Source organism: Lagopus leucura, unplaced genomic scaffold (assembly GCF_019238085.1).
Source record: "Lagopus leucura isolate 7727_CA_CO unplaced genomic scaffold, USGS_WTPT01 Super-Scaffold_100019, whole genome shotgun sequence".
NCBI classification, from domain to species: Eukaryota; Metazoa; Chordata; class Aves; order Galliformes; family Phasianidae; genus Lagopus; species Lagopus leucura.
The window spans coordinates 9,074,611-9,089,588 of record NW_024962273.1 but is presented as its reverse complement, the minus strand read 5'-3'; the positions used below and the strand labels follow the sequence as shown (position 1 = coordinate 9,089,588).

The window sequence follows — 14,978 nt, the reverse complement described above, 5'->3', positions numbered from 1 at the left end:
ATATCTCCTGCAGCTACGTAACTGTCCTTATGAAAATGTCATTCCTTTTATGTTTTACTGGGCAAAGTTTAAAGCATCTGATTCTGCATGATCTGAAGTACAGATGCTGTTTAATAACAATATAAAATTGTGGGTTCTTTCTGATTGCCGTGTGAATTAAAAGAAATAATGGTAGTGTAACATAACCGGGACCATATTTTGGGCAGCAAACAAAGGAGAAAGTGAAGCTCCTCATCCAGCTGGCTGACAGCTTTGTAGAAAAGGGACATATACACGCCACTGAAATCAGGAAGTGGGTCACCACCGTTGACAAACGCTACCGTGACTTCTCTCTCAGGATGGGGAAATACCGCTACTCCCTGGAGAAAGCCCTTGGAATCAATACAGAGGTACTGTAAGTCCATGTCCTTCTGAGATTTTGTACCAGATCTGAAAGTCACAGAGGGAAGAGAAGGCCGTGAAATGAGTGTTGCAAGTTAGCATGTGTATATTAGAACCACTTAAAATCTAGTTGGCCTCAGGACTGCTCTTTCTGATGAGAAAAAGGTTTTTTGTGACTTATTGGTGGTAGGAGGAGGAGTCAGATGGAGATCAGAGAGAATTTCTGTACAACTGCTTGCTCTGTTCTCCAGGAGACTATCCAGCTACTGTGAAGGCAGGGGGAACACATTATTTGAATAAAAGTCTGTATTAATTTTAGCATAAACCATAGATATTACTTCCATGCCATTGTGTTGAATTAGACCCAGGCTTTGACTGTAAGTTTCCATTCTCCCATCCTTTAACTGAATGTAAAATTGGTCGCCAACCTCCTAACCTCTGCTAGGTGAAATAGAGCAATACAAGACTAACAAAAATAAGAACCTCATGCTATTTCCTGGCTGTAAAAACACTTAAAAACCTGCTGATCAGTCACCCTGAAAGTAAAGTATCAAAGATGAATCAATTCCCTCACACCCTTAAGATAAATGTGCTCTTCTTTTATCCTTTCTTATGCATTTAATCTCACAACCATGATGCATTTTACACAACAGTAGATTACAATGGACTTAAAGTCTGCTCTGTTACTGCTTTTAGGATAACAAGGACCTCGAACTAGATATTATTCCAGCAAGTCTGTCAGACCGGGAGGTAAAGCTGCGAGATGCAAATCATGAAGTCAATGAAGAAAAAAGAAAGTCAGCCAGAAAGAAAGAGTATGTCCCAAAACTCCCTGAGAGTGCCATGACACATTATCTAAAAGTGATTCTGTGATACCTGCATGACTAGAATGGGATGACAGCCCGTTCTTTCCAGCTGTGGAGCTCTTGAGATATATGTACAGTTGTTGAGCAAAAGCTGTGACTTGTAGGCAAGAGAATCTCAAAACATACAGTTTGACTTTCTTTTGGTTTTAATCAGAGGTTACTTCTAGAAAGGGAAAGGAATGAGATGAGCACTTTGATCAGAGTTTGGTACCACTGAGATACTTCACTGTCATGATTTCTTTCTGGCTGTATGTGACAGCTACAATGAACAGGGTGACTTTCTCATCTCTCTGAAGTAGTCAGTACCATTTCTCCTTCAGAAGGCAGTGGTACACTTGGTCCTTCAACGGCACATTTTCAAAACATTGAGCATTTGAACTTTGGGAGACCCAGCTTGAGACACTACAAATGTGGTTGCTGGAGTTCCCATTGGTTTGGATACCAAGTTGTTGTAGCCTTCTCAAATTAGTTGTGTCTGCCAATCCTCAGTGTTGCTGCTGAAGTTCATGTTTCAGGGTGGCTTACAATTGCATAGTAGTGAAGTTACAGGACTTGTTGTGGAATCTCAACTCTTTTTTTCATGGAAAAAAATTACTGAAAATCACCTAGCTATTTAATTTTGGCAAGTAGACAGTAAATCACTCCTCAGTTTGCAAAAATACAACTGAATAGAATTTTATGCAGAAAAGTTGTTTAAAAAATAACCCTACAAGGAACTAGAGTATTAACTGATATTTATTTTGTTGAACTGAATGGTGCAAAGTGAAGCAGCTGAAGGTTTAGAGTGGAAGTCCATTGATTCATTAAAGACAACAGGAAGATGCTGTGTTTTCTCTTCATTACATTGCCTGTAATGTTCAGCACCCCTGAAATACTTTCTTTTTCCAGATTCATTATGGCTGAACTTCTTCAGACAGAAAAAGCTTATGTCAGGGACTTACATGAATGTTTAGAGGTAAGTTACAGCCTGGAGAGTGCCCAGTACTTTTAGGAAGGGCATGGTATCCTTTGCATTGGTGGTGTGACGGTACCCACCATTAGTGCCTGGTCACAGGGCCATGTCCTACTGGCGGTGGGAGCTGAGTGGGAGTGGAGGGAGCTGGTCACCCCATGGCAGAAATACACGCTGTGCTCCCCATGTATACCTCTAAAGTCTGCACTTCTGGGGACACCTGATGTGCCTTGAATTGCAAAGCTGTGCTTATCCTGCACAGAGTAAGAGCAATGTCCTGGAATTCAGTAAAGAGCAGTTTGTGCATTGACCTGAAATTTGTTGGATTCTAGGCTTTTTTTCAGTCATGCAGCATTTCCTTAAGAATTTAAATCTCTTACTTTGGATCATCTCAAACTAGAGATTGCCTCAAGCTAGAGGAAGAGCTGGATATGTACAGTCAAATACTTACATAGCTCTTTAACGAGGTAGTTCTGAAGGAGACAGTGATATTCAGGGCAAAAGGCATGCTTTTTTAGTGAAATCTGTCAGCTTTCATATTCCTGCAGTTTCAAATAGATTTTTATGTGTCTAATGCTACTGAAGTGCCAAATCCAGTTTATCTTTCAATTGTTTCTGCCTGCAGTTCTTGGACAACATCAGTTGGACAGCAAAGACAGGTGCTATTGACATGTTTTTGCTTTGTCTCAGACAACTTCTCAGCTTTAGCACTTTGAATTTCTCTGGAGAGCTTTTTGTGACACTGGAACATCTGTTTTTTTTACCTTATTTGTTTAATCTCAAAGTGCGTAGTTCCCTTGTCAGCCCATAGCTTTGGCAGCAAAACAAGGATATCTATTCTTTTGCACTGCATTTGTTCTCAAAGCTAAGATTTGCTGATGTCTTCCAGACTTACCTTTGGGAAATGACAAGTGGAGTGGAAGAAATACCCGCTGGGATCCTTAATAAAGAACACATCATCTTTGGCAATATTCAGGAGATATATGACTTCCATAACAAGTAAGTTTTCCTAACATTTTTGTTGATGTTTACTGACTAAGGAAACTAAAGGCATGTGTATACTTATACATCTATATGGTATCAGCTGTGAATGCCTGCAGTACAATGCACATCAGAATGCAAAGTAATTGATCCAAATATGCAAAATAATGTTTGATGCCTTGTTTTGTTTATTTTTACAAAAATGAATTGCATCTTTGTTTAAACTTTGCCTATAGTTGATTAGCAGTGTTGAAGTCGTATTACACCAATGGTTTGTAGTCCTATAAGTGCTTTTCATCTCACAGCACAGTATTTGTGTTTTGCAAAAGAATAGGACTCTGAGACAGCAGGCCTTCAGTTTTACAGTTGGTGAAATGAGATCTTGGTGGATGCATCTAAGTTTTATTGCTTCTGGTGCAGAAGCACATAAGGAGTGATCTTTTTGAAGATTCACTGCCTGGTTCTTGCATATCAGTTTGTCTTCCTAAATACAATGACTTCTACTAAGGATTGTTACATTTTCCTTGTAGTTGAGTGGGGCACGGTTGTGCTCAAATAGCAAAGCATGCCTTGGCAAGGACACAGTTTCTCCATTGGCAGCACACTTGATTAGCCTTGTAATCAAGATACAACTACCAATCATTAACACTGATCTCATTGGTCATTTTGCTTCTCTTGGGTATTTGATTGTAACTAATGACATTGGTGTCTTCTTTTTTCAGCATTTTCCTGAAAGAACTCGAGAAATATGAGCAACTGCCTGAGGATGTGGGTCACTGCTTTGTCACCTGGGTAATGAAGCAGCTGCTTTTCTTTATTTACTCAAATTAATTCCTCTGGCACAGATGGAAACGAGCTGAGAATTGGTGCAAAGGTTATTCCTTGGTGACAAGGGCTATAACAAGAACTGCTTCCTCCTTAGCTCTCCCCTTCCTTAGCTTTTCTCCTGAGCAGTAGTGTGAAGGCTTTCTGGAGTCCTGTTCTTCATCCTGCACTGACCAGCACAGTGCCTAAATCTGCTGATTTAACAACCAGTTTAAAAGGATTTTGTCAAACCAAATGTCTATTTAGGGGTAACATTAGTTCCTTTGCAAAGGGCCCTGAGAGGAAGAAATCATCATCTACTCTCCTTAGTTATGCTTGAGACCTTTACAGAGGCATGAACATCTTCTTTTATCATCATTTTCCTTCAGAAATTAGTGTCAGACTGTTGAGCCACTGTACTCTCTCATTCCATTACCCACTGCCAGGAAAATTTCCAACGGGGCTTTGAAATCTTGATGCTAAGAGTCTTCATGGGCACAGGAGGTTACAGTAGTTTATCTGTATGAAAACCATTCTCTTTTTAAGAAGTTTGCCAGACAAGTCAGCCATCTTCATGTTTTCATTGCTGGTTTTATTTGTGTTATAAAGCTGAGAATTAAAATTTTTGAAGTCATTATAGAACTTTTTCATTTACCAAAACAATGAGCATGCTTGAGTGGTTTCAAATGGGCTTTTGATTTCAAAAGATGGCATAAATACTGATGAAATTGATTCAGAAATATTATTTACAATGAAGAAGTTTATATATTTATGAAAGATGGAAACATTTACATATAATCCTGTGCAAAATCTTCACTTTCAAGATTGTACCACATCATCTCAGCAAGAGTACATGTTCAGCGCTGTGTGTGCTTATAGGCATACACACAATACTGTGTGCCTAATTGCAAGGTCTTGTTATTTAGATACTTGCTATAGAAAATGTTGCGCTAATCAGAGAAGTCCATCCTCCTCTCCTCTCCCTGAGACCCACACTGAATAAATACAAAGCTGCTGTAAGGCAGAACAACACAGATGCTTTTAATTTCCTCTTAAAAATAAATAAATTAGGAAATGAAATGCAAAACTCTCTTAGCACAACATAAAGTTTGAGCCATTAAAGTCTGAACCCAGGTAGGAGTGGCAAGTTTGAGCCAGCCATCACAGATCTGAGCCTGAAATCAGAAGTGTTGGCTCCAGTTTGCTTGAGCTGGGTGAGCTCTTGCTCAGGGTTTCCACACTGGCTTTATCTGCAAATAGGTGTTAGAGTCAACACTTCATGACTGGGATTTGAGACCTTCTGACATTCAGATACAATCTGTGCAACCTCATCAGAGCTCTCAGAAATTATTTTTCATCTGGATTAAAGTTCTAGGTTTCCTTCTGTTACAAGTGTTTTAAAAAAAAGCTTCCCATAGCTGTTATACGGTGCACCTCATTCCCTCAGAACTGCTCAGGTAAGGTATGAACTGCTGCTAAGTATTAATTCATAATTCTCACATTGCTTTAGGGTTTTATCACTTGTGTTTGTCCTGGAGAGCCTTAATGAGAGACTGTGAGGGCAGAAAAAAACCTTATCTTGCTTTTCCCTTGATGTTTGTTTTCGCAGGCAGATAAATTTCAGATGTATGTCACCTACTGCAAAAACAAGCCTGACTCCAGCCAGCTCATCCTGGAACATGCAGGGACTTTCTTTGATGTAAGCAGCTATTGCCGTTTTCCTTCTGCACACATACCACAGCTGAAACACCTTATCTTTACATCTGAGCAAAAGATTCCTTTTGGTGCCTTGGCATTTGGGTTTTCCATTCTGCTGCAGATACCACATGCTGTGAAAACTGATGGGCTGCAGTGTGATATGTGATCTTCATCAATGTGGCAATGCACTTTTAGCAGAGACCAGCATTCTTATAGGAGCCTTCATGCATTTTTCAGACCAAATCACTTCTAAAGATCTGGTTTAGATATACTTTCTGCTTCCAGGTATAGTGGTAAAATGAAAAGCAAATCCTATTATATTTTATGACCAGAAATCCAAAACAAGATCCTGTCCACCAGTTCTACAAATCTTACCCACTTGAGTAACTTTTGCTTTGTTGTGCTGGTAAAGGAGACCGCTGCTTGCTAATTGCAAGCAGTCTCCTTTACAAGTTTCCTTTACAAATGCTACACCTGGTAATAAACATTTGCAGGCTCTAATCCTGGTTTTATATACCGCTTTCCCTCTGATTTTAGAGCCTCGTTCATTTTGCCTTGCTTATCTGTTAACTTATAGCTTTAGATAATTGTTTTCCTGGGGGGGAAAAAAAAAAAAAGAGAAAAAAAAAAAGAAAAAAGAAGAAGAAAAAAAGGAAAAAAAAGAAATACTTCATGTCTTTCTTCCAAAGCACTGAAAATCCTTTTACAAATGTAACCTCTCAGCAGGATCCAACCTGTAATGTTGTTGGCAGCTGACACGAATCAGCTCCTCTGGGTTTAGTCTGTGTCAGTGATCAGAGTGTTTCAATTAAACACAGGGAGAGCTCATGTGAGCCTGAAGAGATTTTTTTTTTTTTTTTTTTTTTCCTTATTACTGATTTAAGCAGAATTGAACCGAAATGGATTTTCCAGGAGGTGGCGCTTGAGCCTGTTGAATGGTTTGTAATGGTGGTGGAGAAGTGATGGAGGGGTGAGCATCCTTAGGGGTACCAAGGTGTTTCTTCTGCTAAGATTTTCCACTCTAGTTCTATGTATGGGCTAGAAACCTTCCTGATGTTGCTTAAGAGCAACACTTGTAGAGTGCTTCTGCAGTTGGAATGGCCAAAGGAGACACCACAGTGTTCATTGGTTAGCATCTGCTGTTTTGCAGGAGGTTATGTTTTCCTTTCACTGGTGGGGATTGTGGAGGGCTACTCTGTAGTGCCTATGCAAAAAGGGAATGCAGATTATTGCCAAAAACTCCTCTAGGCTCTCAGACCAAGTGACTAAGGTAGTGCAGAGTAATGGCAGATCCTTCTGATTTTCACCTTAGAGTAGCAGTGGTCAAATGGCAGGATGGCTTTCTTTTTTTCCCAAACGTGGAATTTCCCAAAACACCCTGATGAAGAGAGAATTAGCTAGAATAATGCCCCTCAGCATGAAGCCTGCTTGAAAATCTTCCCAGATTGCTTAAACCGTCATATAAAGGCAGGTTTGAGATGAAAATAAACAGTCCCAGCAGTCTGAACTCATAAAGTCCATGGAAAAGGTTTGGCTGCAGGGCTCATTTCAAGGGTTAGCTCATTAGGGGAAGGAGCAAAGATAACTGATGTATCTCATTTGAAACTGTGAAGAGAATTAGCAACAGTGCTTTTGGAGCTGGGATGTTCTGAGAACTTGCCTAGTTTATTCTATAGCTTTATTCTAAGATAAAGATGGCTATTTTCCCTCCCTACAGATCTTGCTGTGCTTATAAACTTTCCAAACTAAAATTTACCCTCTAGCTGCAGATAAGTCTCATCTTTTCCCATAGTATCAGGAGGCAGCCTGGCAGAGGGCAGGGAATCCTGGCCTGTTCTGCTTCAGCACACAGCTTGCCCCTATAGGGCATGGGGGATAAGAGCATCCTTTAGATGGCCAAATGTGTGCAATAGCATCTCATGGGATTGTCAAAGTGGAACCAGCTGCAGGAGGCAGCTGGGCCTTTTGCTGGACCTCACTGGGTATCAGTGTCTGCGGAAGTTCACAATCACATCACAGTGATCAAAATAGACATTTTGGCTGAGATTCAGAAATATTCTGTGCTATCAGAGGTATCATAAGAATCTCTCCTGGCCCCAGCTGCCACCTAGGAGCACCACAGGTCTGTCAGCACTGTCAGCCCTGCTGCTCCCGTGTGGATATTTCAGCTACCCCAGGGCTTTTGGATGGCACTAGATTCTTATGTTTAGACAGCTAAACTGCACCCAACTTGTGCAATTTAATTTCATGTCTCTTTATTTTAACTGAACGTTAAAACTCTGCTTTCAGCCCTCATATCTGAGAGGAACCAATTGACTTGATGGATAAGTCATATATAAATTAAAGCCTGTGTAGCTTGCTTAGCATAGCATCAGCTAAACTTGCGGATTGCTCCTGCAGTTTGAATGGCCAAAGGAGACACCACAGCTTGTTGCCAACTTTTCTGGAACCACACTGCTCACTACATGTGAGCTGGAAGAGAGTTAAAAAGCTACACAGAGATACAGAGCTGAAGTTATGGGTAGTTCTGTCTCACTGGGGGTTAACAATTTTCCGTAACTGATTGTTGCTTTTATCTCTTCTAGGAAATTCAGCAAAGGCATGGTCTGGCCAACTCTATCTCTTCTTATTTAATCAAGCCTGTCCAGAGGATCACAAAATATCAACTCCTCCTGAAGGTACCTTAGTGAGCTGACCAAATTGGGTCATGCAGAGCAGCTCACGGTTGTAATGAGTTAAATTCCAATGCAGTGACAACTCTGTGCCTTATACCAGGTTACTGCAATGACAGGCTTACTACAGCCCTGTGAGTATCTCAGCAAGCCTGCAGTGCACAGCCAAAGCTCCCGGGATGGCCTATACATGCTCTCAGTCCTCACCGCTCTGGGCTGCTCCTCAGAACCTCCTTCCAGAAGGAGCTCACCCACCCTGGGTGTAATGCAGCCTGCACTGTGCTGAGGGGCTGCTGGAGGCCTGCTCCCAGCTGGATAACTGCCCAGAAACCCTCTGAGTGAGCTCCCATTCGAGGGCACCTCACTGTCTTGCTTCTTAGTTATTTCCATTCAATCCCTGTTATTTGCAAGCATCCACAGTGGGTGCAGTCCAGCTTTATTCTGTCACTGTAAGTGACATGGTTGCAGTGTTGCAGTCTACATACCAAAAACATGGTCTAAGATAAAGCCAGCATGTTGGTCAGTTTGCTTACAGGTGTTCTGCATTGCTTCTTAGGAACTGCTTACCTGCTGTGAGGAAGGCAAAGGGGAACTCAAGGATGGTCTGGAAGTGATGCTCAGTGTCCCCAAGAAAGCTAATGATGCAATGCATGTCAGCATGCTGGAAGGTACAGATGGGTGCCTGCGGCAGAAAAGGGCCTTAGGAGTGAATTAAGCCTTCTTGTACCTTGTTTAGACAGTTAGCACAGATTGACTGTAGCAGTACTGTTGGCTGATCATCATTTTCAGGTAGCTCTTATGTATACATGTAGTTAGTATATGTTTATATACATACATATTTATTTGCTGAAAATTTTCCTACATACTGAAACAAAAAAACCCCTCTGAAACTATTTCTGTAGCTGTAATCATGGCTGCAATGATTAAAACATTGCACTGGAACAGTCTGCCCAGAGAGGTGGTAGAGGCACCATTCCTGGGCATGTTCAAGAACTGTGGAGATGTGGCACTGAGGACATGATTTAGTGGACAGTATTTCTAGCTGGTGAATAGTTGAGCTAGATGATCTTAGAGGTCTTTTCCAACCTTACTGTTTCTATGACTTCTAAATACTATCTCAGTATTTCGAAAGAAAAAGTTCTGGTTTTCTGAGTCAAAACATCTTGTGGTTCAAAACATTGGTGAAATCAGCCTAAAGATTAATAATAAATAAATAAAATATCCGATCATAAAGCATTTCAAAATTACAGGGGGAAAAAAAAAGTTAAGCCTTTCACTGACTTTTTGATATGTGGAGTATTTCTGAAATTTGAACATTTTAATCAGGACAGTAATGATTTATTGTCTCTAAAGCATTTTCTTGGCAAAAAAAAAAAAAAAAAAAAGATTTCATGTCTAGCTTGAATCAGAAAAAAAAAAACAAAAAAAGTACCTAAGCAGCACAGGAAGTCCAGGTGATTACAATTGCTTGGGTGTGAATTGATCCAGTGTGGGTCAGAATGTACAGAGGATGATTTTCACTGTGGTTTTCCAGTATAGCTCTTGAGTAACTTGTCCCCTTGAGATGAGTAGCACCATGTGATAGTAGAAAAATAGCCTCTGATAGAATAATTATGTCGTGGCAGTGGACTAACAAAAGCAAAAAAATAATTTCACTGGGGCAGGAGGTGCCCATAAATGTCTTTTATGAATATAAAGAAGAGAAAGACCCTTTTACTGCAAGTCTTCCTTGCTCTGATGTTCCTGAGCATTACTGGCACCAAGAACTAATACTATGTTAGGTGTTAACCAGTGTGTTTTGTGTTCTCTATTTAGGGTTTGATGAGAATCTAGATGTCCAGGGAGAGCTGATTCTTCAGGATTCCTTCCAAGTGTGGGATCCCAAATCACTCATTCGGAAAGGCCGTGAGAGGCATTTGTTTCTCTTTGAAATCTCTTTGGTGTTTAGCAAGGAGATCAAAGATTCTTCAGGACACACAAAATATGTTTACAAGAACAAGTTACTGGTAGGTGTGGCTGAAGAGAAATAATGCGGTTGTTGCATTTCTTGTAGGTAGAGGTAGAGTTTGGGAGATGGTGTATGTGTCCCCACATTGGGTGGGAATATTCACGCCACCTGAAAGGGCTGGCCCTGGGACCAGTGGGAGGCTAAACCTGCAGTGAGCCTGGAAGGGTTTGGGACAGTGAGATGTGATGAGTGTGTGGAAAATGCAACGAGGATCAGTCAAACCATTCGCTCTTCTTTGCCACCCCCTGATGATTTTCTGTGCCTTCTATCCTCTGATCCATACCTGCATTCCCTGCTTGCCCCTATAAATGTAAAGTTTTCTCAACTCCTGAGGCTTAACCTGTATAAAATCTCTCATCATCTTTCCTCCACACTAGACCTCAGAACTGGGAGTGACTGAACATGTTGAAGGAGATCCCTGTAAATTTGCCTTGTGGTCTGGACGAACACCATCCTCAGACAATAAAACAGTGCTAAAAGTAAGTCTTTTCGCGCTTGTTTTCTTTGCCTTTAGAGCTGCAAGTTGAGGCCTCAGGAGCCCTAAAGTGAAAGGTCAGTTTCTCCCCTCCTCATTGCTTCCATGTCTGTGGTGGGGTCAAGCTTGCATGAGGAGCAATTTGATTCCAAGACCACAGTATGAAAGAAGACAGTGCAGTTATGCAGCCTTGCTGAAATAGCCTCTCTTGCAATCCAGGTTGAGCAGCTGCATGCTGATGCAAGGCACATCTCAGGGTGTTGGACTGGGAGGTGTAATTCTCTTAGTCCTATGCCGCTGGGCATATCAGCAGTCAATAATTTCCTCAACCCTCCAGAGCTGAAAGCCATTTCAGTCAAGTGAGTTTCTAATGAAGAATTTATGTTGTAGTTATTTTGTCTGAGGAAATCTCAGCTGTGCACTGATAACCTATTTCCCCTTCACAGAGCATGCTGCATTACTAGCATTAAATATATCCAGAGCTTAGCTGCTTTGCTATGGCTTGCCAAATAGGTCTGGTAAAATACCCTCAGTTCTCCTGGGGTTCCCAGGTATTCCAGTAGTTGGTGCAATACAGCAGAGAGGAAAAAGTTAATTATGCATTTTCATCAGCCAATCAGTATTCTTCAGAGGAGGTGATATACTGGGAATTTGATAAAGTGTCTGTCCTTCTGCCTTGTGGAACTTTAGGCATCAAGTATTGAAACAAAGCAGGAATGGATCAAAAATATCCGAGAAGTCATCCAAGAAAGAATTATCCATCTGAAAGGAGCTCTGAAAGAGCCAATTCAGCTCCCCAAGACACCAGCAAAGCAGCGAAACAACAGTAGAAGGTAACCTCAGTCGCTGCACACAACATGAAGTCACTAGAGATTTGTAAAACGATAGCAATGTATTGTTTGTGGGTTTTTTACTGGATTCATTTGCGTTTTCTGACCATAGTTAAAAGCTGTTTTCATCATCTTTGCTTGTTTTATGTTATCTTGGCAAAAGTAGCTTTTCCATGATATTCATACAAAGGTCTTTAGTACTCTAAAGTATTGGAGAGAAATGTACAGTAAAAACTTCTTCAGAGTCTAAGGTTATGTTTCTTTCCCAAAGTAGAATTTACTTTTTCAGATTTGAGTATTAACAGATTTTTTTTTTCCTATGTGGTATTTTAAACTGTTTGACAACTAAAGTCACAGCTCATTGTGACATTCTATTACCAGAGTGGAGTATCTGTGCTTTGTCATGAAATATGAAATTCACTTCAGCCTGGGAGGAAATATTAAATTGTTTTGGTCAATCCCAGATGAAACAGAAATTATATAAAGGCACAGTTTTTTTGTTGTCAAGCTAGTGTTCCCAAAAGCTATTTGTAATTTGAGCATCTCCCCTTCCTCGTCAAATGTTATCATGCAGCCATCTACTGTGGGCTGTATTACTGAGATTTTCAAAGAGAGAGCAAGTAAGGCTACCAGCAAGAGCCTGACCTAGGCTCTACACTGTCATTATTCACGTTTGTTTGGATATCTTCTTTGTTAATACTAAATTCCAGAAAAAGTGATTCTTGTGAGACGAGAAATGGCCCTTCCTTCTGTGCCACACACAGCTTCTGCTTGTTGCATGGTTTTGGTGAAGGCAGAAATCTAATTCAAGGAAAAAATGCTACTTGACACCCTCATTACAGAGCTATTTCTGAACACCAGCATTTTCTGTGCTGTAAATATGCAGGGAACCACTAGCCTGTTTCCAGCAACTAAGGTTGTGATTACATGCTAATCCCAACCCTACGGCTGAGGGTGACATCATTCTAAATTAGGAGTTACGCAGCAGCATGGGCTGTATCAGCAAGGTAATTTTAGCACAAAGCCAACTCTGGCACGCTGACTCTGCACTTCTGAAATCCACCTATAAAGTTATGCACATTACAAGGTGTTTCGTTAAGTAAGCACAGTCATTTCGCTGTTATTTCTTTTGCAGAGATGGAGTAGATGATGCAGACAGCCAAGGAGATGGAAGCAGTCAACCTGACACGATTTCCATTGCATCCAGGACATCACAGAATACAGTGGACAGCGATAAGGTAGGACTGGAACGTGAAAATATGCTGCAGCTAATTGTCTCCCAAAACATGTAAGTGAAAAGCAGAATAGAAGACATAATATATAGCAACCTGTCTTTTACTGAGTCAAAAGTTGTATTCTCTGAGGCAAGGCTATTAAAATCCAGTCTCTTTCTAGATGCTCATCAGTACTGCTGTTTTACATGGTAACGTCTCTTTTGCTGCAAGTCTTTTGAAGTTGAATTGGCTCTGAAGAAATACAGCCCAGAGCAATCTTTTTTTCCTTAGTAAAACTTGCCTTGTGGGATCCATCTTCTGAATCAGCAAATGGTTATGTTCCATGTTTACCCTCTGAGCTATAATCACTACTTTGTTGGAGGGAATACAGGTGCATTAATATGGCAAAATTGGGATCCTGGCTGGTACCTTGAGAGTCTGGGAGACCTACCCTTTCCAGAGACTGTGATTTTGGATCCCATCCTCACAGACATATGGAGGAACATATGGATGGCCCCAAGACACGTGACATTCTGTTGGAATGCTGCATGCTGTTGGCATGTATGTAGTCCCTGTTTCATGTGTCAGATGGTCTAAGTCCAGATCCTCCTCCATTAGGAGGCCTGACTCAAATTTGTCACCCTGATACTTCCAGCTGTGGCCTTCAGCTGAATTAGCAGCTGGTAGTCAGAGTAAATGGGCTATTAGTAAGAGCTTACTTCAAATATGATTATGAGGTTTGTCAAATGTAATAAGAATATCCACATTCTCTTCCTGTGTTGCTGTGAAACTATATTGAATTTGCAAAAGAATGAATTCTGCAGAATCATTTTGGATTTATCTGCTTGTCAGGCCTTTAATTATGCTGCCACTTTCTCAGGATAGAAGGGTATTTTCTCAAACTCAGAATTCGTGTTCATGGTCAGAAAGTTCACAAACACTTTTCTGTGCAGTGGCTATTTTGAAAGCTGAACTCAGAGGAATTAATAGGAGTTAACTGAGTTAACTGCAAATAAATCACCTGTTGTATTTAATTTATTTATCTTAAAAGCATGTTTCCATGTTGTTGCTTCTTTTTGTTTGTTTTTGACTAGTAATGTGCATTAGAAAAGTATTACTCCAAAGGACACCATAATGCATGCAAATACTTTGTCTGATGCAGAATAAATACGTTCTTATGTCTTTAATCCACGTGGACTCACCCTGCTTTTCCATGTTTTTCACATTTATCATTCCTGAAAGAGGCCCTGTCTTAGGAGATTTGAGTTTATGCTTAATTTTACGCACAAGATTTGCTGGTTTGCCTCAAGACCGTTGACTCAGTTGCATGAGTTATAGTAGCAGGCAAGGTCTGGGTAAGTCACTCCTCACTGAGTGCTGTAGCTGCAGACAAGATCTGTAGTGCAAACAACAATAGGGACAGTTGGGCTCTACCTTGAAAGGCAGCCCATTATGGCAACAGCTGCTTTCAGGATGCAAGGCTGGGAAGGGTTGTAGGAATTCCTACACAATGATCTTGTCTGAATTGAAAGGCAAAGGCATGCAGGAGGTAAACTGGGAAACAAATCACACAGGCAAAAATTTGTTACCACCGGGGAAAGGCTAAATCATCACAAGGGTTGGATCATCTTACTTTTTTAGGATGGATCTGTTCACTTGCTGATGTAAGGCTGTTTGTATTCATGTATCTGTATGTACTTTTACTGAACAGAAGCAAATTCTAGTGTACAGTTAAAGCTTAAATATAGACGTATGTGCTTTGTTGAATCTGAGTAACTAGTGTAGCATCCTCCAACAGAGAGGCAGCTCTTACTAAAGCCCCTTTCATACTGTCACATATGCTAGCGCCAGCAAGCTGTGGAGAATTCAGTCCCTAGAGTGCTGCATTGCCAGGTCTTTGCTCCAAGGAGAGCAAACTTTCCACATCCCTTGACAATTCTCTCAGTTTTCTACATAGCATTACCCCAGTTAATGACAGATGGAGCTGTGTTTGTACTTCCCATGGAAACAGCATGGAGGCATCTTGCCTTCACTCTCAGCACAGATATAGGTTTTTATAACATACACTGCAATTAACCTTTGTGGTTCTGATAACAG

The 14,978-nt window shown here is 40.8% G+C and overlaps 1 protein-coding gene across 8 annotated transcripts in view; it reads left to right on the top strand.

Annotated features, from left to right (window-relative positions):
- KALRN (kalirin RhoGEF kinase) overlaps nucleotides 1-14,978 on the top strand; it is a 450,273-nt gene that overhangs the window by 322,498 nt on the left and 112,797 nt on the right. For all 8 annotated transcript variants that reach the window (XM_042877581.1, XM_042877574.1, XM_042877573.1 and 5 more), the window contains 12 exons: nucleotides 207-389; nucleotides 1,078-1,196; nucleotides 2,136-2,202; nucleotides 3,089-3,198; nucleotides 3,903-3,972; nucleotides 5,594-5,683; nucleotides 8,268-8,360; nucleotides 8,911-9,022; nucleotides 10,170-10,360; nucleotides 10,740-10,841; nucleotides 11,528-11,670; nucleotides 12,803-12,905. In XM_042877581.1, coding sequence (XP_042733515.1) covers nucleotides 207-389; nucleotides 1,078-1,196; nucleotides 2,136-2,202; nucleotides 3,089-3,198; nucleotides 3,903-3,972; nucleotides 5,594-5,683; nucleotides 8,268-8,360; nucleotides 8,911-9,022; nucleotides 10,170-10,360; nucleotides 10,740-10,841; nucleotides 11,528-11,670; nucleotides 12,803-12,905 — 1,383 coding nt within the window. The remainder of the gene's footprint in view (nucleotides 1-206; nucleotides 390-1,077; nucleotides 1,197-2,135; nucleotides 2,203-3,088; nucleotides 3,199-3,902; nucleotides 3,973-5,593; nucleotides 5,684-8,267; nucleotides 8,361-8,910; nucleotides 9,023-10,169; nucleotides 10,361-10,739; nucleotides 10,842-11,527; nucleotides 11,671-12,802; nucleotides 12,906-14,978) is intronic.